Source organism: Monopterus albus, unplaced genomic scaffold (assembly GCF_001952655.1).
Source record: "Monopterus albus unplaced genomic scaffold, M_albus_1.0 scaffold253.1, whole genome shotgun sequence".
NCBI lineage: Eukaryota > Metazoa > Chordata > Actinopteri > Synbranchiformes > Synbranchidae > Monopterus > Monopterus albus.
The window spans coordinates 370,731-397,061 of NW_018128133.1; the positions used below are offsets into that span (position 1 = coordinate 370,731).

A 26,331-nucleotide genomic window follows, 5' to 3' on the forward strand; every position below is an offset into this window, starting at 1 on the left:
ACCATACACCATAAAGAACTGAATTGTTTGTGTTGTGTATAAATGGGACACACATAGTGCTTTCTTTAGCTAAAGATGCCTGTGCTCCTTGTTCATGCTGGCACAGTGGGCGCCCCCCGTGCTGCATTCATGATTTAAAATAAATGTAATTTGACCACTATCAATTCTAAAGAACCAGAAAAATGTGAGTTGTAAGGCAACGATTTATAGTGGCTTTTTATTTTTCATTCATTAATACTGACAAGTATCACATTTTGACTGTGGCCTGGGTGTCACAAGAGCTGCTGTGTGTGTGTGTGTGTGTGTGTCCATTTGGGAGTTCAAGCGTGTTTTATTTTATTTTGAAGGCAACAGCCCTCGTGTTCCGGCTTTATTTTTCCCTGCTAGGTGGTCCAAGTGCTGACACCGTCTCATGCGGTCCGCAAGCGTTGGCTGTTGACTGAGAGGACAACACCGGACCGCAGCGCCGGGACAGAGCACAACCTCCACCCGCAGCATGAACTGAAGCACAAGCTGCTGGAGCAGACAACCGCAGGGACACTAAGGGACTGTAGGGTAAGTTATCCGATGTGAAATATAGATGCAGCCTGCTGATGGCCAGAATGTAAAATCAAATCTTAATGGTCATTGTCCTCATACTGAGCTACTTTTCTTGATAAGTTATGTAGAACAACTATTAATTATATAAGGTTCTATTTTTCTCATAACACAATATACTTTCTGAAAGCAGCCACTGGGGAAACATTTGTATAAATGTATTTTCAGTGCTTTTATTGTTTTCACTTAAATGTTATATATAAAGCCATTGAGTATAAACACTCTTTTCTGATATATTTAACACAAACAGTAGACTACTGGGAAATATTATTATAAACCAGTCAGCTTGTCAATCTTTGAGTCATGGTTTACAGCAGATCACCAAGTCACAGTGAGGAATTAAAAGTCCGGCCACAACAATTTAGTGAGTAGACCCATAAATCACATGCACTCAGTGAAAGTGCAGGCTTCATTTCCACATCGCTCACACAAAAACACATGCATACTGTGCACACACAGCAAGCTGGAGGTTTTATTAGAGAACTGGCTCTAATCCTGTTCAGTGCATTTACTAACAGGCACCTTGCACCCTGAGATATTTGGTTTGCAAGCTGGCAGGGCTGCTTTTCTCATATTGGAAGAATGAAACTGGAGATTAACTGGGACTGAGTTTGTTCAGCGAGCAGAGATAAGAGAAAGACTGTATACATACTGTATATGTCCTCACCGAATATGAATGATTAACTGAAAAAATGGATGTGATACCTGAAGATTTGTGTTTCCTGTGTCTGGAAGATGAAGTCACCCCCATTAAAGGCTCAGTACACACACACATGTCCTACATGCATTTCGTGCATGTCTGTGAGCCGGGGAGTATGTGACCACACTTTCTGACCACATGTATTCTCATGTTTCACAGATCAGATGAAAGAATCTGTTAAAGCGTCTACACAGTGACATTTTAATGGTGCTGCTGTAACTGCAGCATCCCTGCAGCATATTGACAAATGACCCTTTATGATATTACAGTCGCCCTTGCTCATTTAGATGATGCTGCTTTATAAAACTTTATTAAATTAAATGGAGAGCTCATGAATAACTCTGAAGGACATAGTGCCTCAAGGACTGACTGCCAGTTTCACTCATGTATGACTTGGCAAACAGCAAAGGGTGGAACAGGTGCAGTTACAGTTATTTCTGTAAATGTTACAATAACTGCTAAAAGCCAAACCACCTTTGTGTGCAAATATGCTGCAGTTGAGAAACGCCACTGCTGTGTGGTGGTTTACTGTCCAGGGAGGAGAGGGAAGTAATGAGCTCTGGCACTTTCTGAACTGCTTTGACCTTGTTAATGTCTTTCACAATGTCTTTGCCAAGCATGTCCATGGGATGCATTTAGTGAAAATCTGTTACTTGAGTGGTAATAATTGCAGAGGTGAGGATGCGATGGTGTGTTGCAGGTGAGATGACCAGATGTTTTTCATAGACACGTTAGACTTAGGTGTTTTGTGTCAACCTCAGTTTTGTGTCACCCCATGTGACAGAGAGTCTGTTGTACTGTACAAACTATGATTTTATATATTGAGCCATAATAAGCTGTGCCCTGTCCGAATTGTATCGTGGTTTTTCATTGTGCTCAGACATACTGTAGCACAGTGAAGAATTGGGTGGTGGTTGGTTTTTGTATCGTTCATTTATGGAAGAAATCAATTTTTTTACTCGACAACAAGCTTTGTGGTTCCCACTGTTCAATTTTGGATTGAAAGCAGAGTAGCTTTTTATGGTGACAAATGCTAACGAATCACATATGCATGCGCTTTGGCCTGAATGATACTAGTCCCAGCTTGTGACACTCATGTATTACATACACTCGAGTCACAGAGAGATGTTCTGTGAATGTGCACAATTGAGACCTGATCACAGAGAGATCTTCTGTGAATGTGCACAATTGAGACCTGCCGACCGTTTTAACCCCGTACCTTCATTTCATAACACTTCACCCAAATTCTGGAGGTATTTCCTGACTATTCTGACTCTTCTACTGATGTGAAATCATAAAGAATCTGTTCAGAATCAGTCTGGAAAAATATCATTTTTGTTAGTTTCTCTGGTAAAACAACTTCTTTTTAGTTAAGAAAAGATGGCAACAGGAGATGACATCGTCTCTCTTGTTTTTTGTGAAAGTTGATCCTATTATAGTCAGTGGTCGACTGACTGTTGTGACTTTCACACAAAGCCAGAGCAATGACATCATTTCCTGTTGACATCTTTGTTTATATGAGACAAATAGACATAGCTGATAAACCGATATTTTTCCTGGATTGGAGCAGATTATTTTCGATTCTGCTTTGTTATGAATCCAGTTTTTAGCAACTTAAAAACAGCTTGGTTATCAAAATGGTTGCTATCTGCCTGTCTGTCTACTCTGCTGCTGCAATGACCCATCTTCCCATGGGGTAGAAAAGTGGAAGTAAGGAGGGGGGAGCGAAGGTTAACACGGGACACTTGTAGTGAAGTAGTATAGTGTTTTTTTAAGGATCTTCCAGATGGCATGTCAACAGGAAGGTTCTGGGGAATCCGGCCCTGAACGAATGGGAGGGAGAATCACCTGAGGGAACACAGACATCAAAGAAGCCTTTCTCTGCTTCGCTCGCCTGCTTTCCCTCTCATATGCTGACTTCTTTCTGTGCTTCATTTTCTCCTCACACCACACAGCTGATCTGCCTCTTAAACCTTCCTCTCAAGTGATCTGTGGGCAAAGTTAACACTGTCCTCAGCGTCCTTTATCCCACTGATTTAAAAAAATTTGTCTCAGTTAAACTGTCCTCTCCTCTTCAGTCATCCTCCTCTCTCCTCTTCTCGTTTTCCTCCCAAGAGGGCATTCCTCATTTTTTACAGTGAGACAGCTGGAGGGCAGGTCCAGACAGAGCTGTCTGAGAACAGACCCTGAGATTCACTGAGGCCAGCAGGCACAGAAACGCATTAATTTCCTTGACCTGTAACAAATACACAACTCATTAGAGGCTGAATGGAGGCAGAGACGTGGGCGAACAGTATGGAGTAGAGTTCAAAAATCAGCATGGTTCTGCGGTTTATCAGGTTTGTAATGATCACGAAGGCCACTTGCTTAGAGGGAGTGGATGTGTGTGTGTGTGTGTGTGTTCTGTTTAAGACTGATGCATCCATCCACTCTGATGTGCATGTGTGTACTATTTGGGTGACTTTTTGGAACTAGAGATAAAAGAAAAGGCAGAGTTGGCGTTTTATGGTCTTTATGGACCATACAAGTGTTTTTTCTTTATGTTTTAAATCCTGTACCCTCTGCATAGCAGCTAATCATTATGAATTTGCTTTTGCTGTGGAATTCCTCAACATCCACTTCATTTTTGTCTCTTACTGAACATTACTGTGGTGCAAACTGTTGGAAGCAGTAAACTCTTACAGACAAACTCCTTTGATTTTACACAAAGACCTGTATACTCATCATTGTGGAGTACTTCTCAGCCTCTGAAAGCGGCTGCATAATGTCTTCTGTGGTGCTGAAGGATCTTTGTAATGTCTGTGATGATGCCATTATCTCAGCTTGGGTTTAAAGACTACACATTTAAAGCCTGTGTTACAAACTGGGGGCTCAGAGTTTGAAAGGCCTGTGTGTTATTCATACAGGGATGCTCTAACAAAGCAATTCAGGCAGTTTCAGGGTCTTGACTTGATGCTTATTGTGACGAATTACACAACTCAAGAAGTTTGCTAATAGATTTTCATATTGTGCAGAAGTGAAATGTAAAACAGTGGGCACCAGGAACAGAACAAAGAATATTTTTGTAAATCTTTTCTCTTTCCTGTAATTTATCTCACACCCTCTTTCACACTCAGAGATACACTCGCACACTCACAACTAATGCAACTGAAAATTGCTTCTGCAGCCATATACTCCGTCTTTCAGTGCACACATTATTGCTTAAGAGTGGGCTTGAATATATTACATAGAGCAGAGCAAAGAGAATCTGAGAGGAAGGTTCTTTAAATCCAACAGACTGAGAAGCTCTGTCTGTCATGTCATGATGAGAGGGTCAAAGGGTTTCTTCTCAGATGCCTCAGACATGCAAAGGTTGTAGGCTGTAGTACGGAGAGGAGCCCACACAGCGCTAACGTCTCACCTATGTGTGATTTCTGATCTCAGGCTGAGACTGAGAAGAAATTCATTCTCTTAGTTTTCTGGCAGCAAACTCCTGCTGCTCCTTCCCACTGCTCACTCAGTATTTTGTCTTTTCTCACACCCTGTTTCCCGTGTGACTAATTTTCACAAAGATAAACAAAGCACTTGTAACAGGTGTCGAGAGGGTAACTATGTTTTTGGTACAAATGGAACAGATACACACATATTCCCATGTACACTACTAGTCAAAACTGAGTGGGAAAGTGTGTCCAAACCTTTGACTGGTAATGTAGATACACAAGGAATGAAGCACACACACACACACACACACACACACAAATGCCCCGTGGGCAGGAAGTTGCAGCAGGAGGGGAGGAAGTGATTTCGGAGGCTGAACCAGATGCTACAGTTCTCTGCTTTGAAAACATCTCTGGCCAACACATCAGTCTCTCTTTTTGTCTTTTTTTATGACAGCCTGATTATTTATTTCATATCCCTGTCACTGACCAACTACCGCTCTCATCCCTGCATTTCTGTTTTTATTTCTAGCAGAGAGAATGAAATTTGCTATGTGGGGAAAGCCCATTTATTAGGCTTGTCACCTGAGGAAGTGGAGGGACTGAAACCTGTGCCTGGTTCCTCTGTTGGTAAACAAACCCGACAGTGTTCATATTGCATTTAGATGTGTTAGTTCTGTTATGCAAAGGAGAATGGGTTGGCAGTTTTTTTGGTGCATGCTGTGTTGGAGAGGTTAAGGGTGAAACAAACACCAGGAAACTGTTATCAGATCCAAGGCACAGAGTTACAGAAGCAAGTTGAGGCACCACACAGAGCGAAAACAGAAACTCTTAAATGTTATGTGAGGTTGACTCTGAGCTTTGTTGCTGATAACTGAGAACGTGCAATAAAATAATTACAGTATAATGTATAAATGTGCATAGTGTTGGGTGAAGGCAGGCCAGGGTGTTAAGGTAACGTGCTAAACCAGAGAAGAATGTGTTACACAGATTTAGGGTTGAGCTATGCTTGAACAAAGCTGAAAACCCAGCCGTCATGGAGAGGAGTGAGAGGTGATGCCTTTGAACGTGGGTATAATGGTGCACATAGAAGGTGTTGCAGTGAGTTGTTCACATGGAAAGTTACAAAATAGTTAGATGAAAAGATTTGCAAGGAAGCATAACAGGATCCAAACTAGGGCTGCACGATTACGATAAAAATCATAATCATGATTATTTTGGCTATGATTATTTAACACTCACAGACTTCATATCATACTTAAAAAGTACCTTGTCTTTTAACAATGGGTTTTGTGAACTTTAAATATGATTCAACTGAAAAACAAATGAAGTACTCACACAGGCTAAGTCCATACCAGGATGTGCAGGCAGGACCTCCACCTATCAAACAGGATGTGTACTAAAAGAATTTCCCAACCTGTGTTTGCATGGTTACAAAACTGATAAAGCTGCGAGCACACCTTTAATGCGATACCATATTTATTTGAAGAGTTAAGGTTTCATATAATGACTCAATCAAGATTTTCTGTAATTGAAAGGATGATCCTCACATTTTGCCCCAGCACTGATGCACCCACTTCCCCCTGAGCACCCTATCCTCCAACAGGTGGATGTGGAAGTTTATCAGATCTTAAAGGAATCGTTTGACAGTTTGGTAGATAAGCCTATTTGCTTTCTTGCCTAGAGTTAAGTAGATGAACATTAAGTATTTACCTGGAGCCAGGAGGCAGTTTATCTTGGCATGAACTCTGCAAACACGAGGGAACAGCTAGCTAGCCAAAACAACAACGTGCTGATTTTACACTTTGGTTTTTGAACAGATTGCTTTATGTCTTTATGTTAAGCCAAAATCTCCTAGCATCGTCTTCATATTTGACCGATTGTAACCCTTCTGATTTTGTTTGGCATCCTCTGAGGGATTCCAAAACCTAGGATGCGAGCCACTGGTCTAGATGAGTAATGTGTTTTGAATATATCTTTTGACTTTGCTTTCCATTTGAGAGAAAATCTATTTACAAATGCTGCCTTTGTATCAGTCATTAGTTATGCTTCATGATAAATGTAATGGTTTTAAATAGGCACAGGAATAATTTTTGATCTTTCTAAAAAGAGAGAATGTATCTCAGGAGACACTATGGTTAAATAAAAGTGAGATGAAGAGCAGTCTGGCAGTATGGCACTACATTAACAAACTGTATACTATATATACTGCAGGTATATTAGATAAATGTGTCCCAGTTGCTTTGCTCTGAATCTACTGAACACACACTCACACTCGTGCACATGTGTCATTGTCACAAGTGTTATTCTTTTCCAGGACCTGACACCCTGGAGGAATGCCTAGTTTGGCAGAGGTAGATAAACTAACATGTCAAAGGAGTCTGGCATGTTTCTGATTAGTTACACATTGAAATGACTAACACTAATGAGACAGTGTTGGTGGAGGCCAAGATGAAAAAATGATTATCTCTCTAATGGCAGTCCTCTCTGTCTCTCTCTTTTCTGTTTTCTTTGTCAGGGTCAAAACAGGAAGAAACCACTACTGACCAGTGAGGCTGCATTTTCTCATGGAACGTAGTGTTTTTTTTTTTTTTTTCTCAGTGCATCAGCCGGCATAACACAGGACACGGTGGAGAGACTGAAAGTCGGAGCACATGCATACAGATGAGTCACATACAGTTTGAGTCAGAGATGATGTCACGGTGTCTGGGAGTCTTCTAGCCGACCGTGGGAGAAAGTAACTTTTATAAGCTCATACATTTACTTTTCCAGTGACAAAACAAGTTGCAGTCTCAAAGAGTGGAGAGGCAATGACCTAATTCAGATTAAATGAACATACACTGATAAGCATCCCGCCTCCTCGCTGGGTGATGGAACGTTATCACAAATGAACTCTTATCATTGAGGCTGGAGTGTGTGAGGTTACATGATATTTCTGTACCAGTGTGTGGATGGCTGTTTAATTCAGAGAAGAGAGTTTTGATGCTACATACAGCGATGCTACGACGTGGACCACTATTCTCGGTACCCTGTGTAGGAGGGATGCTGGTGCTCCTCTGCTCTTCCCTGTCACTGCTCTATATTCTAAACTGCAGGATTACGCAATATAATGGCTCTCCGCTGACTTATCCAATGTCCCTTGCTGGACTCAAACACCCCAGCCTGGGGAGCACAGGGCCAGACATTGGAACTGGTGCTGATGGGACAAGGGGAGCCAGAGCTGGGCCTGCTCAAAGTGGTGGACTACCAAGTGTCCAGTCATACCAGGTGCTCCTCCAAGAACGTGAGGAGCAACACCAACTCCACATTTCCTCCTTGAAAAAAGAGATTTCTCATCTGAAGGAGACTTTGCAGGAGCGCAGCCAGCAACTGAAAGAAGTACAGGACAGCCTAAAGAGATCTGCCCCGGCAGAGCGACAGGAGGCTGGGGCCAGGTCTCAGGGAGGTGGTCTCGAGGAGGCTCAGGGAGTCAAGAGTCAGCAGACAGACCTCCAGGAGTTCCTGAGGAGCCAGCTGTCAAAGGCAGAGGTTACTGTTGGCAGTAGGCTGCCCAATGAGTATGCAGTGGTGCCATTTGAGAGTTTCACCCTGCAGAAGGTGTACCAGCTAGAGATGGGGCTCGGACGTTCCCCTGAGGAGCAGCCAGCAAGGAAGGACAAGAGAGATGAGCTGGGAGAAGTGGTGGAGGTGGCTCTGCATAGCCTCAACACGCCTTCATCACAGGAAAAGCCTGAAAATAGCAAAGTGTACACACCATCTGACTTCATAGAAGGTGAGAACGCATCAAATCTCAACCTTGTCTCCTAGAAATTGTTTCCATACACAATAAATACATTTTTATGTGTTATTAATTCATGTATCTAACACTTCACAGTGTTGATCTTGAACGTAATATTTATTGACAACATATTCTGTTTGCTGAACTTGAAGTAACAATTACTTGGAACTTCACTATTAAACCTTTTCACACCCACAGCGCATGTGTCACACCACAGTTTAACCACTACACGATGCCTTAAACATTTGTTTGGAAAATATGTTGACCTATGTGTGCTGATGCCTAAATCTCAGCCTCTGTCTTTTAGATAATAACATAACATTTGCATCACAAAGTAATTGTGTAAACAGTTAATACTGTAATTTCCTGGAGACATGGTTTATGTGTAGTTTTGTTTTATTTGCAACTTTTTTTTGTATGTCAGAAAACCATACTAACGCTTCTTCTGCTCCTTTGAGTTACTTAGATATTTTGGTGTATGAATCCCTGAAAGGTCATAAACGTGTTTTTGTACAACCAGGATGTCCTTGTAGTTTGTTCCTCTCCGCTCTGATCACAGCTTCAGGAAACGAACTCAGCTGTGCTTCATCCACAGCAGAACATCTCTTCATACGTGGTATCTTAGTGTGTGTATATCTGCTCTTTGAAGGTCACCGTCTTTATCGTGAGTGGGTGGAGGTTTTAAAGTGAGTAATAGAGGCACCTGGCTTGGAGGAAATGAGTTATAGTTCACAGTACATAGCCTCTTACATGTGCACAAGCTGGTGTAATCTTATGGGAGGGTGATTTTAATAGATGCACCTACATTTGTATGTATTCACAAAAGTAGCCTCTAAAATCCTCAATAAGGCAGCAGGAGAGTGCAGCTTGCTCTTAATGAAATAGCAACTCCCTCCTCCTCATATTTTACACTTAATACTCCTTAATGCATTAAGACATCGATTTTAAGCAAACCTTGAACAAGCCAGGCAAGAGAAAGGCAGTCTAGATGGCTAGACTGACAAAAGCATCTTCAGGATCACATTAGCAGACTGGTGAGCTGCAACTGCACACAAACAGTGGATGTATGCAAACTGAGCTGTGTTCTGTTGTGAGAAAGACAGACAGGAAGTGAAGTTGTTTAGTTTAAATTGTCCAACGTACTTATTAAATGGTAGCTTGTCATGTCCCTCCAGGAAACGAAACCTCCCGTCACACAAAGCTGGCCAGATTAACAGGAAGGCCTTAATTCAAGCTGCAAATCTTTTTTTTTGGAAGATAATTTTCTGTTCTCTCGCTCCTTTTTTTGTTGAGAGATTTTTTGGTTTTATGCATGTGTAAGTACATTTACAGCTCTTTACCCAACAGCAGCAGAGTGGATGGACAATTTCTCATGTGGCCTCATATGCTCATAAGACACACCAACGCTCTCCTTAAGTATCGCCCTGATGATTGAGAGCAGGTGTGCCTGGCCTAGATTTTGACTAACTGGGAAAAGCATGATCTTTGGCACCCTGAAATACAGAACTCTCAAGGGCTTCAAACAAAAGCCTCACTGGAGAAAAGAAGAAAAAGTCACACACAGCAAGCACAGAAACTATAATCTAGCCTTAAAGCTCATTACATATAACTGTAATTAAAGAGGCCCATTTTACATCAGTGCAGCTGCGGATTAGCACAAAAACCATATAGGATCACTGTCACTGTATTTTTGTTTGTTGGCCATGAGTTCATGTGTTTGTGTCCCACCTTTCAGGCATCACTCGTACAGAGAGGGACAAAGGGACGCTGTACGAGCTGACATTCAGAGGGGAATCAAATAATGAATTCAGACGCCTGGTACTCTTCCGCCCCTTTGGGCCACTGATGGAGGTAAAAAATGAGAGGGTGGACACGGCCAACGTTCTGATCAACATCATCGTCCCGCTGTCTGGACGCGCAGACAGGTTCAAACAGTTCATGCAGGATTTTAGGTGAGACTCTGTGATTGAACCTTTTTTCACATTCTTGAATTTCTTTTTTGTGCTTCCAGATGTTAATTGCAAGGTCACACAAACAATGAGACCTGCAGTAAACACCACAGTAAATTCTCTTCATCACATATAACCACAAACCCAGTTGTCTGTGCAGATTCTCAGTCATCCAGGTCATAGTAAACTGAAAAAACTTAGAAAAAAAAATCAATTGGACCAAATTTCTAGGTCTTCAACCTAGAAATCTAGTCCACTTGAAACTTGGGTTTGTGAACTTTTTCAGTTCACAAACCCATGAAATGGGGATCAGAGGAAAGAAAATTAACATGGCATGAGAGGGGTGATTTTTCTCTCTGTTTTTTGTTTTTAAGGAACATCAAACTGCACATTTGGTGTTTTTATAGTTAATTCATTTTGGTGCTAGAAGGGATCTTAGATAGATTTAATTAGTTCATACACATTTTAATGCTCTTAACCATTTTAAATATATTATTGCCACATATTATTAGTTCCAGGCTGCTATGTGATAATACTGTGGTCAAATTCTGATGTAAAAAATTCTGGCTTTGTGTTCATAGATCCCTTCAAGATGCAATTAAAGTGAATAACGGTTTTTTAATTCACTGGCAGTTGAAACTCATCAGCCAACAGTAAAATGTGCTTGTTTCAGTTCTGCACTTCGCCACCAGCCTGCTGTCTGTGATTTATGGCGCTACCACTGCTGCTTATCACAGCTCTTTTTACATGGCAAATCCTGCTTAGTAGCAGTGTTGCAGCCCCCCCCCCCCCCCAGGCCGCCACACCACAGAAGTGTACTTATTTGAGAGACTCTGCGAGTCGCTGACTAAACACTTTACCATCATCCATATTAAAGGTCTTCTAGGAGAGTGTGTGTGTTTAGGGGGTTATAACAATGAGTAACTGCATATTTATCAAATGTTCTTTATTCACGTTTAGACAGGCAAATATAAGCATTTCTGATTCCCTGTGATGTGTTTCCCCAGTGCAGAATACAGAGATAAAGCACGACACAAATACAGCAGACATACAAACATTTGGAGTCTGTAAAGAGATTCACTCTTACTACATTATAAAATAATTATAACAGATTCTTTTCTATTCTGTGGTCCCTGGACAAAATGAGGAATGACTGTTTAAGCACCATGTGTTCATCTAGATTAGTTTTATGAGACGTTTTTCCCCACGTGCCTCTGGGGAGGAAAATTCTGACAAATGTGTGTGTGTCCTGTGGGAGAGGAAGCAAATTATCTTCAGCATGTGTGCGATATATTTGACATGTCTCTATCAAAGTGTCTGCAGGCATCTCCCACCTGGTCTCTCCATCTCTGTGCTTTGGTATGGTACCAGAAAGAGGAGAGTCAGGGTTGTGTGTTATGTTTTTGATTATTTCTCCTGTAGTCTATACGTATGTGTCAGATCCAAAGGTAATGTTTTTAATGTACGCTTTGTCCAACTAACATCCTGAAACACAAAGTTTGTCGAATTTATAATGATATAAAACAGAAAATCAGCAAATCCTTACATTTCCGAAGCTAAACCAGCAAATGTTTCAATTTGTCTTGATGATTTAAATGATTACTAAATCACTTATCAGAGCTTCTGTTGGAAACATTGTTTGAGCACTTGAAAGAATTAAACATTCCAACCAAGCCTTTTTAAAGCCCTCACCTGATCACAGTGCTCCTTCTTTCTATAATCCCCCTGCTCAGCTTGAGAACACTTTTATCCATTATGTCCCTTCCTCTCGTGTGTCCGTACAGGGAAGTCTGCGTGCGTCAAGACGGCCGGGTCTATCTAACTGTGGTGTATTTTGGGAAAGAGCACATGAGTGAAGTCCGCAGCACTCTAGAGAACACGCTCAGGTGGGTTGGCACCACAGCCAAAAACAGATCTTTGAATCAGAGGCCAATGCATTTTACAGTATGTAATGAAACAAATGCTGCTGCAGTCATGCACCCGCTTTCAGAGGCAGTCGCTGTAAAAATAGCTTTATTTCCACACATGCACCAGAAAATTCTCCTTTTCATGTTTTATAATCTGTCCCTTTGCATCACAACACATGCAAGACACACACACACACACACACACACAGCTCCTGGCTTGGCGTCTTGCCACAGCCGTTCATCTGTCTGATGAATAATAGAGCAGTGTGCCACCCATGCTGACAAGCTGAGAGCTACCAGCCAACACAGATAAATTACAACAGGCTTGTGATCTTCCCTGACTCATACGGACCTCAACATCCACACCTTTGGAGACCATCGCTGTGTGGCTGATCAGGAGTCAGATCCACTAGGTCACAGATTCCCCGGGGGGGTTGCTATGGTGAAGCTTGTCAATTCCTCATCCCTGAAGGGATTTCTTTTTCTTTATTGTGGCCTTGAAACAGTCAGACTACCTCCAGTACTCCAATATCACACAGCATCTCTTTGTCTCTGTGTCTCCTGCTGCTGTTGCTGAGGGGGAACTGTGGAGACGAAAAAGGCCTTGTTAAATACTCTTAAAGCAAAGTGTCACATGAGGTACAAAGAAGGCAAAAATCTGCAAATGTGGAAAGAAGAACACAGAAACAAACCTGAAATCTTATCATGTGAGAGAATGATTTAAGAAGCGAGAAGGTTTGAAAGTGATACACACTGAATGGAAAACGGTGCAGGTGTAAGTAGGGGTACAGTCAGTGAAAGCGGGGTGCTGATAAAGTTCACTGTCCTGTAATTGCTCTAGGCTTTTTGTACTCTTCTCATAGTCTAACAAGGAATTCATCAGTCATGTAGCAGCTAATCTGGGTGTGAATTGGTGCCTGTAATCAACTCTGTACTCCTCTTTTCTTTTATCTGGCTTTCAGACTGTGGTTGAAATGAATAGAAGCCCTCAGTAAAAGATAAGTACCTGTGGTTCCATTAGCTGAGTCCCCCGACAGACAACAAATACAACAGATGTACAGTATACACACAGATACTATTGCAAACCGCATATAGACTCTTAGTGGAAGGTGCATGCATGTATAGTTGTTTTTTTTGTAGTCCTTCTCAAGTTACCAGATCCTGAAGCACTGTCAAAGCATTGATTTTACATGGAAATCACCTCTGGGGTATTTATTATACATTAAAATATAACAGTCAACAGCCATGCAAGCAGCTATGTGATGCTGTACTGAGCTAAATGATAATGTCAACATGCTGATACTTCTATTTATGACAATTTAAATGTAAATCAGTCCAATAGCTTTTGAGGCACCAGAGGAATATTGAAGAGCACCAAAGTCATTACGATATGTTTACTCCCATTCATGAATATCTGGACAAAGTTTTGCACCTCCTCTCTCCAGCCTGTCCCCAAGCTAGTTCGGTTTGTGTCTGCCCCCAGATAACTTCTAGCTATTTGTCCTTTTTCTAGGCACGATTATCAGCAGCCATTATAAACTCCTTGAGGCAGATTTCCCATGAGTCTAACATGATCTGTTTTGGGTTGGACCTCCACCAAGCTTTCCAACCCCTATCAACATCCTGTGGGTTTTAGTGAGGATTAAAGGTTTGTTTTTTTATCGCAGTCTGGTGTACTGTATATATCAACAGCTAAACTAATACCACAAAAGTCAAATCAAGCAGGAGATGGAAAGGGATCCCCCAACAAATCCAGAGCCTCAGTCTTCAAGCATTTCGGCAGCCACCGGGGATATTTGCTGAACTTTCAAGTATTGCTTACACATCCACACTTCAGAGCTCAGGCTCAAACCATTGGGGGCCATGTATATTCTGAGCCTTACATGCTCAAGAATAACGATTCAAAACAGTGGAGATAAAGAGGAGGAGATACAGATAGAAAAAACGGGGTAGGAGGATGGGAGATTCTGTGTGAAGCAAGGAGAAGAATGAACGATCTGTTCTACAGAGATAGTCTATGTGTATGGATAATTACTGTGCTTCAGACACAGAGGACAGTGAGGAAAACAGTGAGAAAGGAAGTTTATCAGACAGCTTTGAAGATTGGAAGAGAGAGCAAAACTAACTTGGAAAAAGATGTTCTGAGGGTGGAAGAAGAGCATTAACAAGGAAACTAGATGTACAGCCTTTCTCTCATCTTTGTCTTGCATCAACTTGCGACAGTGTCTTCATGTTGTGGCATTTCGTTCAGATCGCAGGTGGGTCAGCAACTCTGACAGCTCAGAGGAAGCAAGAGAATAATGAGGAAGCAGAAGGTGATTGAGAGAAGATTATGAATGCATATAAATCACAGACCAGTCAGGAAACTGTACAATATTCATCTTAGAGAGTATGTCAGACACATCCTACAAATTATTCAATGTTAATAGCTCATGTTGCTGCAATCACAACAAGGCTACAGTTTTATAGCTTGCACTTACCTTTCCATTACAGACTGCTGAATCCCCAGCTCACTGTAGAGGATGCTTTTTTTATTGTCATCCACACAATAGTCCAGAGGAGTCTCTGTTCTGTAAACAGCAGACAGACAAAAGGAAAATGTGTTGATTAAAAAGTACTGTAGGCAAAAGGCAGAATAGAGCTACTGATCAGAAAAGAAAGGCATGTTGAGGAAGTGGAAGTAGCTCAGCTTTTTTGGTTGAAATGTCTATATATGCCATAAAAACTACTCTAAGCTCTATAAACCCTGTAAGACTCTACAGCCATGCTAGCTGGTGTATGAGGCTGTACTTGGGCACAGTGGTGCTTTGAGCAAAACACTAACAGGATGTTAACATGTTCATAATGTCGATGCTGACATGCACTGTGTACCACGTTCATGTTAGCCTTTCTATAAATGATTTTTATGCATCAAATTGCTGAGCAATATAGTGATGCAATACGGAACAAAATGGTTAAAGCCTTGTCAGTTGTGTTTAATGTAGATCTTAATGACTGATAATGGGAACTCTGTCAAGGTTCAGGCTAGGGAAGGGCCCAAATGCAAACACAGACTGAAGTACAGTATTTAGTTTGTACTAGTCTCTTTATTTTCATACAAGGGATACAGAACAAATTGTGCAACCTGATAAGTCAACAAAGACGTTTACAGAAAACAGATTAGTTGAGAAAGCTGCGATGACAGACTAAGTTCAAAATCAACATAGTCCAAAACCTTGAGAGGCAAATAGAAGAACAGGATCAAGGAGGATGTGGTGAGCACATGAACCAGTAAACAATTGAGGGAGGTTAGGAGAATCTAAAGGCTTGAGACATCCAGACAATAAGCAACAGGTGAAAGCAATGAGTGTTAATCAATGACCAGCATAAAGCTGAGCCTGTCAGAAATGGTGCGTAATGCGGCCAAAAAGTGTTAGGTGAACTAAATTAAATGGCCAGACGAGGAAGTGTAAAACAAAACCGTGTCTTTATTAAGAGAACTAACGTTGAACAAAAGAAAACCATACAAGACACGGTGAAAACACAAAACTCACATGTCCTTAACAGTCCGAGGTCAGAGCCAGCAAACACATCCAACAGAGGTGATCCAAAATACGTAGTTCAGAGGGAAGTCCGATATCATACACTGTGTCCGAGACAAGAGGGCAAAGCAGAAACGAATATACCAAGGTAACAGTCCGGGTCAGAAACACAAAATACCCAAACCGAAGAAAATGCTGGAAAGTCAGAGCTGGGGTCTAGAACAATCCGGCAGCGTCCTGATGGGAGGACGCTGCCTATATAGAGGTGCAAACAGGTGCAAACAATAACGAAGCAGGTGAAACTAATGTGAGTGATGAATGTAAAAAGACCGAAACTAAGGTGAAACAAAAACAGAAAGTAACGTCAAAATAAAAGCAGGACGGGAAGCAGCGGAACCGAATCATGACAGAGCTAGGTGAGATGACAAAAACAGGAAACTCTTACAAAAGTCCCAAACAGGAAACAAGTCCAAAACCCTAACAGACTCAACTCAAACTCAACTTGACTCGGTCTTGACTCTGACTCGAACACCGGGTACTTGAGACTCAACTTGGACTTGAGATTTACTCGACTACAACATTGCTTCACTGGTATCTTAGAAATCTGTTGAGGCTGGCAGGAGACCAGGATATTTCTGCATAGTATAGGGGCTTACACATCACACGTCTCACTCAGTAAGCTTCATGCCTGCCGTGAGTCCTCTGGTTATAATCAGACACAAGCAAATACATAAAATGGTTACACAGAGGCACAGAGAGATAAAACGACACAGAAAAAAATCTGGTCTCCCCTCGCTGTACTGAGCAGAACTAATAGAATCAGGTCTGCTACTGAGGCACAACATGACAGCTCTTTACAGGCTTCTCACTGGCACAATGATTTAGAGGCTACTAGGTACCAGCCACCATGCCTATGGTAAACGAATTGACTATTTTAGGTCATAATATGGGTGCTGATGCCTGTGGGGAATAAAGAAGGAAAAGAACATGATATAAAAGGTCATTTAGAAAACAAGCATATCACAGGATTGAAGTGGACTTTCCTGTTCCACAGACAGTAGTGGTACCTTTCTGTCTGTGAGAATTATTTAAATATCTGATGCACTCAGGCCAGCACACACACTCATCAGGATGAATAATAGATCAACCTTGGCGCTCTTGAAACAGAGACAATTACACTGGTAATGGTAATCACAAAATTATTACCACCAAAAACAGTTAATGACTTTTTTTATGACTACATGTTGCTGAAAAGGCACAGCTGCATTTGTGACTGATTGCAGTAGATTTGTGTCTGTACATTTAATATTGTAGTTCAATGAAATTCTGTATATTAGGTGAGAAATAGTGGCTCTCAGTACAGATTTGCATGCATTTTGTTTCCCTCCATTACAAGCTACAGTGAATTTAAAAGTATCTGATTCTTTAGAGCCCAGACTGAGACACAAGCATGCAAATGTACAACTGTTCTCACTGTCTCAATTTGCCTGAATTAAGTAGTGCAATATATTTGCTTCTTCAGTCACTGAGACTCTCCTCTTGGAAATGTACAGTTTTCTCTTTTCATCTCTGACAAATGAGCTTCTTGTCCCATTAAGGCTGAGAGTGAATCAAACTGAATGTAGCTGGTGTTGCGTTAACATTGTGAAACAGAGCTCTTGTGCTCTGCCTGTGCCATCTGTGGACAGTTTAGTGCCAGCGGGTGGACTCCACCTCTCCTGGGACTCTCTGCAGACACACGTGGAGACTATGTGCACTGACATACAGACACACACAGGTATATAAAGATAGAGCCACAGTTTATCTCTGAATTTTTAACACAACATTTGAAGTCACCAGATATTTTTGAGATGTGAATACTTTGTTTTTGCCGGTCAAGTGGAATTCAGACAGACAAATTGGATGCTTCTAAGTGGCATCCTGTTTCTGTTTTTCAGGATAAGGTTTGATTATGTCTTACTTATGAGAGAGGCTGAACATATGACAGCAAGACAAAGGCTATACACATGAATGAATCTACTAATACACACTGTTCACTGACACAAACCCAGATAGTAGTGAGATGGAAATGTGGAGAACATGATTCAAACTGCCTCAGGCAAAAACAACCTGATAATGTTTCCTCTGGTCTTCCTGGTTTTCTCTGACAAAGCTGTGTATATTTGTTTCTTTCTACCTGCTGGCTTTGTCTACTGTTTGCCATGTACGATAGTATTTCACCCAGCATCACAAGAATAATGGAGGAGGTATGATCCTATTTATTCTGCTTTGGGCAGAGATGTGTGAACCGGTTTTTCCTCAGTATCCTCCATCTGAATCAGTGCAAGTGTGTATGTGCATGCATGAGTAAAGCATTAGTCACTAACAGGGCGAATTGTTATGGCTGAGGAAAAAGCTGCAGCTGTGTACATCTGGATCCAGCTGTTTCTCTTTACCCCCACCACATCTTTGAAAAACTTCAGGCCACGATGGAGGAAGTTTTGTTATCCCATGCAGTTAATTTTCAGTTCCAGTTCAAGCTTGTTTGTATCAGGGCCAGAATCAGAGAGAGAACAGCAGGAGCTCTTGAACATGATGGAGAAGTGAAGTGAAGTCCTTCCACAAACATTTGTGCTGATGTGAGCTTTTAAATTGGCTTTATGAGATCATTATGTTTTAATTTTTGGGTGGAAAATATTACAAGCAGAAAATAGATGATTAATAGAGCCACACTGACCCACTACAGAAGACCAGGACAAAACTATCTCATGGGCCCCTCCCACGATGTTTCCTTTTCACACAGTAACTTCATTATATTTTTGCATAAGACACTAAGCAGGGGGCAACTCGTGCTCTGGAAAACTATCTGTCTCTGTGTGTGTCATGCTGTTAGTTTGTGGTCATTTGATTAAACTGTTTTATTTCAGATTTGGCTCCATTTGAGAACAGTATGATCTGAAATGATCTGTTTCAGTTCACAGTATATTGTTATTTAGTGGTGCATATTCCCAAACATATCTGGCAAAGTGATTAAATTACCACATTGACAATAAACTGCCACAGAGTGAATGTGAGGCCCCGGAGCATGATGACTGTTTGGCTGCAGATGGGGCGTGGCAGTGTTAGATGAATGAAGTGTCAAATGGACTTGAAACCGTCTGTCAGCACCAGACCTGCATGACTGATTTTTGTTATTCATATTAGAATTTCAGTTTTTGAACCATTTCAACCAACATATTCAATCATAATTAACAACTTGTGTATGTTTCTGTTCATTAATTATTATTTGTCATTTTATTTCAATTCCTTCAGTTAATTTCAGTTAATTTGTTTAAGCTGTTTCCAAAACTTATCAGTAAATCAAATTTGTTTTGTATAAAATCTTTCAACCACAGAGGTAATTCAAAGCTCATTACACAGGACAAAGAAATGCTTTAGAACAATTGTTGAAAACACAATGAAAGAAAGAAAGGGAAAATTAAATCAATTAAAAGAGAATAGAATTAGATGTAAAAACTTTTTTTGGTCATTCTATTAGAAAACTGAATTCATGTTCTGTCTAACCACTGTCTTTCTCTCTGCGTCGCTGCAGGGAAGTTAATTTTAAAAACTACACTCTGCTGCAGCTGGACGGGGAGTTTTCTCGGGGACGAGGTCTAGACTTCGGAGTCCGAGAGTGGAAAGGAGGCAATGTGCTTATTTTCTTTTGCGACGTGGACATCTACTTCACCGCTGACTTTCTCAACACCTGTAGACTCAACACAGAGCCAGGTGAGAGACACACACACACACAGACACAGATATTCTTATCAAATCACATCCTAGTTTTCTGACACCATTGTTTCTCTCCCTCACAGGTAAAAAAGTGTACTACCCTGTGTTATTCAGCCAGTATAATCCCGCTGTGATCTATGGGTCCCCTGCAAACATCCCACCTGTGAAGCAGCAGTTGGTAATACACACCAATTCAAATCCACTTTATCCCTTTCCTGTTTCGAAGAGTTTGAAAGCCACTTGTGGAAAGTATAAAATTCAGTTCAGTGATGCATTGCTGTATTTCCCTGCTCCAGGTGATCAGGAGAGACACAGGGTTCTGGAGGGATTTTGGTTTCGGCATGACCTGTCAATACAGCTCTGACTACATCAACATAGGTAAATATTACATAACAACACAACATGCTCTGCAGTCATACCCATCACAACATTTTAGCAATACAAGAATTTATAAACGATTCCTCTTGGGGGTTGATTATCGTTGCAGAGGCATTACATAATGCTCTATGTTATTGGTGCCGTAGTTTAATGGCTATTTAAAAACATCTGAAAATAAAGAGTTCACTATTACATCATTTTCTTAACTTGGGATGGGATTTTTTTCTTATATTTCTCCATATGTAATTGCTCTGAGCAGCAGCAAAAGCATATATTTGTGTATTCCATAGCCCCATGTCCCCTCCATCTGTATATTGATATGAGAAGTATTTTCCCTCAAGACAGTTACATCAGTTTAGTTTCCCTTTAGAGTGAAGTCAGTTAGAGGCTAGGGTGAAATTCAATGTTTTATTGTTTAGGGCCCAGACACACACGGGCACACAGACGCCCTCAGCCAACTGTGCAAAAGTGTTGAACGGCTCCAGAAGGTTGTTCTAAAAAAATCCTTTGGGCCAGTTATGTTTTTTACTCTCCAACCGAGAGTTCTATACAAGCACATGTACAGTATTTATATACAGTGCCTTGCGAAAGTATTCGGCCCCCTTGAACTTTGCGACCTTTTGCCACATTTCAGGCTTCAAACATAAAGATATAAAACTGTAATTTTTTGTGAAGAATCAACAACAAGTGGGACACAATCATGAAGTGGAACAAAATTTATTGGATATTTCAAACTTTTTTAACAAATAAAAAACTGAAAAATTGGGCGTGCAAAATTATTCAGCCCCCTTAAGTTAATACTTTGTAGCGCCACCTTTTGCTGCGATTACAGCTGTAAGTCACTTGGGGTATGTCTCTATCAGTTTTGCACATCAAGAGACTTAAATTTTGCCCATTCCTCCTTGCAAAACAGCTCGAGCTCAGTGAGGTTGGATAGAGAGCGTTTGTGAACAGCAGTTTTCAGTTCTTTCCACAGATTCTCGAGTGGATTCAGGTCTGGACTTTGACTTGGCCATTCTAACACCTGGATATGTTTAGTTTTGAACCATTCCATTGTAGATTTTGCTTTATGTTTTGGATCAGTGTCTTGTTGGAAGACAAATCTCCGTCCCAGTCTCAGGTCTTTTGCAGACTCCATCAGGTTTCCTTCCAGAATGGTCCTGCATTTGGCTCCATCCATCTTCCCATCAATTTTAACCACCTTCCCTGTCCCTGCTGAAGAAAAGCAGGCCCAAACCATGATGATGCCACCACCATGTTTGACAGTGGGGATGGTGTGTTCAGGGTGATGAGCTGTGTTGCTTTTACGCCAAACATAACGTTTTGCATTGTTGCCAAAAAGTTCAATTTTGGTTTCATCTGACCAGAGCACCTTCTTCCACATGTTTGGTGTGTCTCCCAGGTGGCTTGTGGCAAACTTTAAACGACACTTTTTATGGATATCTTTAAGAAATGGCTTTCTTCTTGCCACTCTTCCATAAAGGCCAGATTTGTGCAGTATACGACTGATTGTTGTCCTATGGACAGAGTCTCCCACCTCAGCTGTAGATCTCTGCAGTTCATCCAGAGTGATCATGGGCCTCTTGGCTGCATCTCTGATCAGTCTTCTCCTTGTATGAGCTGAAAGTTTAGAGGGACGGCCAGGTCTTGGTAGATTTGCAGTGGTCTGATACTCCTTCCATTTCAATATTATCGCTTGCACAGTGCTCCTTGGGATGTTTAAAGCTTGGGAAATCTTTTTGTATCCAAATCCGGCTTTAAACTTCTCCACAACAGTATCTCGGACCTGCCTGGTGTGTTCCTTGTTCTTCATGATGCTCTCTGCGCTTTAAACGGACCTCTGAGACTATCACAGTGCAGGTGCATTTATACGGAGACTTGATTACACACAGGTGGATTCTATTTATCATCATTAGTCATTTAGGTCAACATTGGATCATTCAGAGATCCTCACTGAACTTCTGGAGAGAGTTTGCTGCACTGAAAGTAAAGGGGCTGAATAATTTTGCACGCCCAATTATTCAGTTTTTTATTTGTTAAAAAAGTTTGAAATATCCAATAAATTTCATTCCACTTCATGATTGTGTCCCACTTGTTGTTGATTCTTCACAAAAAATTACAGTTTTATATCTTTATGTTTGAAGCCTGAAATGTGGCAAAAGGTCGCAAAGTTCAAGGGGGCCGAATACTTTCGCAAGGCACTGTATATCTATATGTCTGTCATATTGTTTTCATGTTTGTATGTTTGATTTAATATAATTACATGACTTGTAGTAATTTTTTCTATGGACTTTTAACACCAACATTAACGCCAGAGAGAGTGTTTGTTTTCCCTGTCTACAGATGGTCAACACTGGGCTCTTTTAACCCTGACAATGTAGGTCCCCTAGCCTTAATTATGTCATAACCCAAAGCATGATCTTTCCCTGACCATGTATTAATTGTGTCTAACCTTACCTAAAGCAGCATCACATAAGAAAACTCTTTTATTTTTTAAATATTGATTTGTAATTGTTTTGGATGGCACTGATAAAAATATCTTCCTACAGATAGTCACATGTAATGAGAAAACACTATATGTGTCATTCCAGAGGGCATGGGCAAGCAGCGTGCTTTATTTTGTAATTTAGAGGACCTATGTTTCTTTAATTTGTTTAAGCAATTATGACGACATGTATAAGATATTAGTTGTTAATCAGTGAGTTTTAGAGGTGATGGTAGGTAGATTTTGTTACCTTTATGCAGTTCCAGGACAACTGTGTACCCGTTTCCACTCATCATGCTAAGCTAGGTAACCAGCGGCTGGAAGTAGCTTTTACACACCAAAAAGACAGGCATCCATCTTCTCCTCTAACTCTTGGCCAGATAGGTAATAAGTATATTTCCCCAAATGTTCACTTATTCTTTTTTATGTTTTTCAGAAATTACAGTGGGTTATATTTTTGAGTGAATATACACAAACAATTTCTCTGTTGGCTTCAAATTCCTGTCCTATCTCTGTTAATTCCTGGGGCATTTATTGAAAATTGGGAGCTACTGAAAGAGAAAGAATAATCAAAATAAAACAGCAGAAAGACACAAAGTGTGAGCTCAAGCAGACATGAGTATGTGTTTCACATGGCTAAAGATGCGGGTTTAAACAGGCCTGGTCAAGAATTGTTTTACTGTACACAACACGTGTCCAATATGTCCTCATCGCCCCCTCATGAAATTACAAACCAAGCAGTGTGGAGAGAAAAGTGATTGTAATCACATGCTGTAAGCTCTAATCAGGATTCATAATCAGTATTCATTTAAGACGTATTGAGCACAGCTCTGAAAACATACACTGCTGAGAAATGTTTGAAATGTCTGCTCCACGTACAATCAGTAATTATATAATGAAAAGTTTACAATATATTCTTGTTGTGTTCTCTTGTCTCCAGGAGGTTTTGACACTAATATAAAAGGGTGGGGAGGTGAAGATGTCTACCTGTACAGAAAGTACATCCATAGCAACCTGCTGGTGGTCCGAGCACCAACGCGAGACATGTTCCACCTGTGGCACGAGAAGATTTGTGCTGACGAGCTCTCTCCAGGCCAGTACAACTCGTGCATACAGTCGAAGGTCATGAACGAGGCCTCGCACAGCCAGCTGGGGATGCGCTTATTCAGGAATGAGATTGAAGCTCACTTCAACAAAAAGAAGATGAAGGGTTAAATTCAGATCCTAAGTAGACATGAAATCGTAAAGTTGGTTGCATTATGATTGTCACAATGACTGCAGGCTGTTAAAACAGAGCCAATGATTTCAGCTGACCTGAACTACATCAGACTACAAAATAGGCTTTGTTTGCTTTTTTGTGGAGACATAGATGAAAAGATTGATACTGTTTTCTTGTACAGTATGTGCTACTAAATATGGAGCTAGTACCATTTGGCAATTAGCTTAGCTCAGTATGAAGACTGGAAACATGGCCAAAATTGTCAAGAAATAGAAAGAACTGGACGTGGAGGGAAACAGTCCTGAATTGTTAAGCATTTAGGTATAATCAGGAAAATGTACTTAAAGTATTACAAGTATTTAAAGTAAAGTAAATGTTAAATACATTTTAAATGTAACTGCAAAAGACAGTAGAAAAATGGCCCCTGTGGTTCATAAATATATAAGTACATTATTATTTCTCTTGCATCAATGTGTACACAGCATTTTAGAGAGTGGAACTTATTTTCTCATTTAACTCTCAGCAAGAAAGTAAATACATGTAGTTTACTAAATGTTTTCCTTTAGCGAAAAATGTGAAGACCTTTACTTTTCAAGCACCCAGAAGACTTTGTTGATGTACCTGCTGGAATAATTAATTTACTGAACCTTAGTAGACCTTGGGTTTCTCTAACTCTCTGATACATTGACCTTTAGTTCCCATTTGTATAATCCTTTGTAACTACAGCAAGGACTTTAAGAAACATAGAGCCTAATTTTGAGCTATAACAACTTTCTGACCTATGTGCCTTTTAAGAATAAAACAAATACTGTCAGGATGGCCAGTGGATATTAAACCAGCCTGCAGACTTTTATATGTAAGCTAACAGAGCCATCTAGTGGACTAAACATGAACAACAAGGTTGGTGAATAGACAGAGAAGGAAGGACCTTTTATAAGCCTTTTATAGGCCTTGTAAAACATTTTTAATATAAATTATTAAACTAAAATCTTTATTTATTAAGGGTCCAAGCAACAACTAAAAGCGGTTCTGCAGACTAAACCGTGCACATGCTCACACAAATAATGGCCCCAGAAAAAATGGCCCATGCCGACCATAAAGGGGCGCTGTAATAAACATAAACGTGTTTTGTTTCATAAGTCGCCAACTGTAGGCACATTCAAAAATATCTAACTTTACATCTTTATATCTATGTCCTGCATCTGCTGGTATAGGCCACACCCATTTCCACCATTTTTTGTTTGTTTTGTTTTTGTGCAAATTGGACAAATTTGCAAATTCAGCTTTGCATACTAGGCTGTGGTTCTTCAACTCAGGATGGCAAACTTGGTGTCAAAACATTCACTGGAGCCTTGTTGTCAGTAATTATTTTGTACAGTTTTGATTTTATGCTTTTGTGCTTAGACACGTGAGGTTGAACGTTGATGACACAGTGTCTATATTTTATAAACTAATGGAACAACTGAGTTTTGTTTTTGGCAAATTTGGGAAAGGGGGCCGTGTGTTAAGCTCTGTTGGTGAATGTGCTTGGCTTTTTGATTGCCTTGGGGCAGTGATGCTCAGAGTCTGACTTGCGCTCAGGTGCTTGGAACTGATTATATTTGCTTGCAAATCTAGTTTATGTCTGTCATTATTTTGTTAATCCCAATATTTGTACTTTTATTATTTCAGTTTTTCTCATTTCAAATGCAGTTGTTGCTTGTACAGCCCTGTGTGGGTTCACCTCTTTACTGAAGCAAGAATGAGCCAAAGAAAAACATGCCATACATTGCAGTAACTATAGGTATTTGTCAGTAAAATGTATTTAAATGCTTAATTGAAATGACAAAACATTATGTAGACTAATTAGTATTTTTGCCACATATCTTATCTATGGACATAAAGAACAGAAGGAAACTTTACTGACAGTCAGTTATATTGTTCACTGTCCTGATAATGACGATGACTTAACAAGTCTGAATGAGACTATTGATCTTAATATTTTTGTTTCCGTTAATCAAATGTGACTCTTGTGTTATACATATACACTTAATTCCAGAGTGCAATAATAAAGACAAAATGTAACATTACATGGATCATTGAGCAGTCACAGAAACTGGAGATGTTATAGTATAAAACCATCTTCATCAACTACCTTGATGGTTAATTTATGTTTGTGTTAATAGAGTTTCCCATAGAGACATTGTTCTGTCTTAAAATCTTGCGCCAGCACTTCTTCTGACCTTTTGATGTAATGAAAGCAATTTTTTTGTGAGTGACCAAAGATGTAAAAAGAGGTACTTTTTGAATCATATTTTTATTATTTATCACTGAAACATTCCTTGTAATAATAAATCAAATTACTTCCTTTATGTTTAGTCATTTTTTTTTCACTTCAAGTAAATGAGCTGAATAAAACTATATTTGTGTATTATGTATATTTTGCTATGATGTGGCTACTTATGTTATGCCATCTCCTGTAATTATTAAGTTTTGTCTGACTACAAGATGAAGGTACTCCACTGATTAAACATGTCTGAAGTTGTATGATGGACAAAACTGACGCAACGGAACCAGAGATATTGTAGTTTTTATTCTACTCGTTATTCTTACCTGTTAACACAGGGCGCATACATCACCCACAATGCA

At 40.4% G+C, this 26,331-nt stretch overlaps 1 protein-coding gene across 1 annotated transcript; it reads left to right on the plus strand.

The window, feature by feature from the left end:
- Positions 1-434: 434 nt before the first annotated feature.
- Positions 435-25,981, plus strand: csgalnact1a (chondroitin sulfate N-acetylgalactosaminyltransferase 1a). Its single transcript, XM_020621163.1, has 8 exons — positions 435-555; positions 7,232-8,485; positions 10,227-10,443; positions 12,225-12,326; positions 19,440-19,618; positions 19,705-19,799; positions 19,918-19,999; positions 23,425-25,981. Exons 2-8 carry the CDS (start codon positions 7,696-7,698, stop codon positions 23,697-23,699), a joined length of 1,740 nt encoding a protein of 579 aa, XP_020476819.1. The 5' UTR covers positions 435-555; positions 7,232-7,695; the 3' UTR covers positions 23,700-25,981.
- The last annotated feature ends 350 nt before the right edge of the window (positions 25,982-26,331 follow it).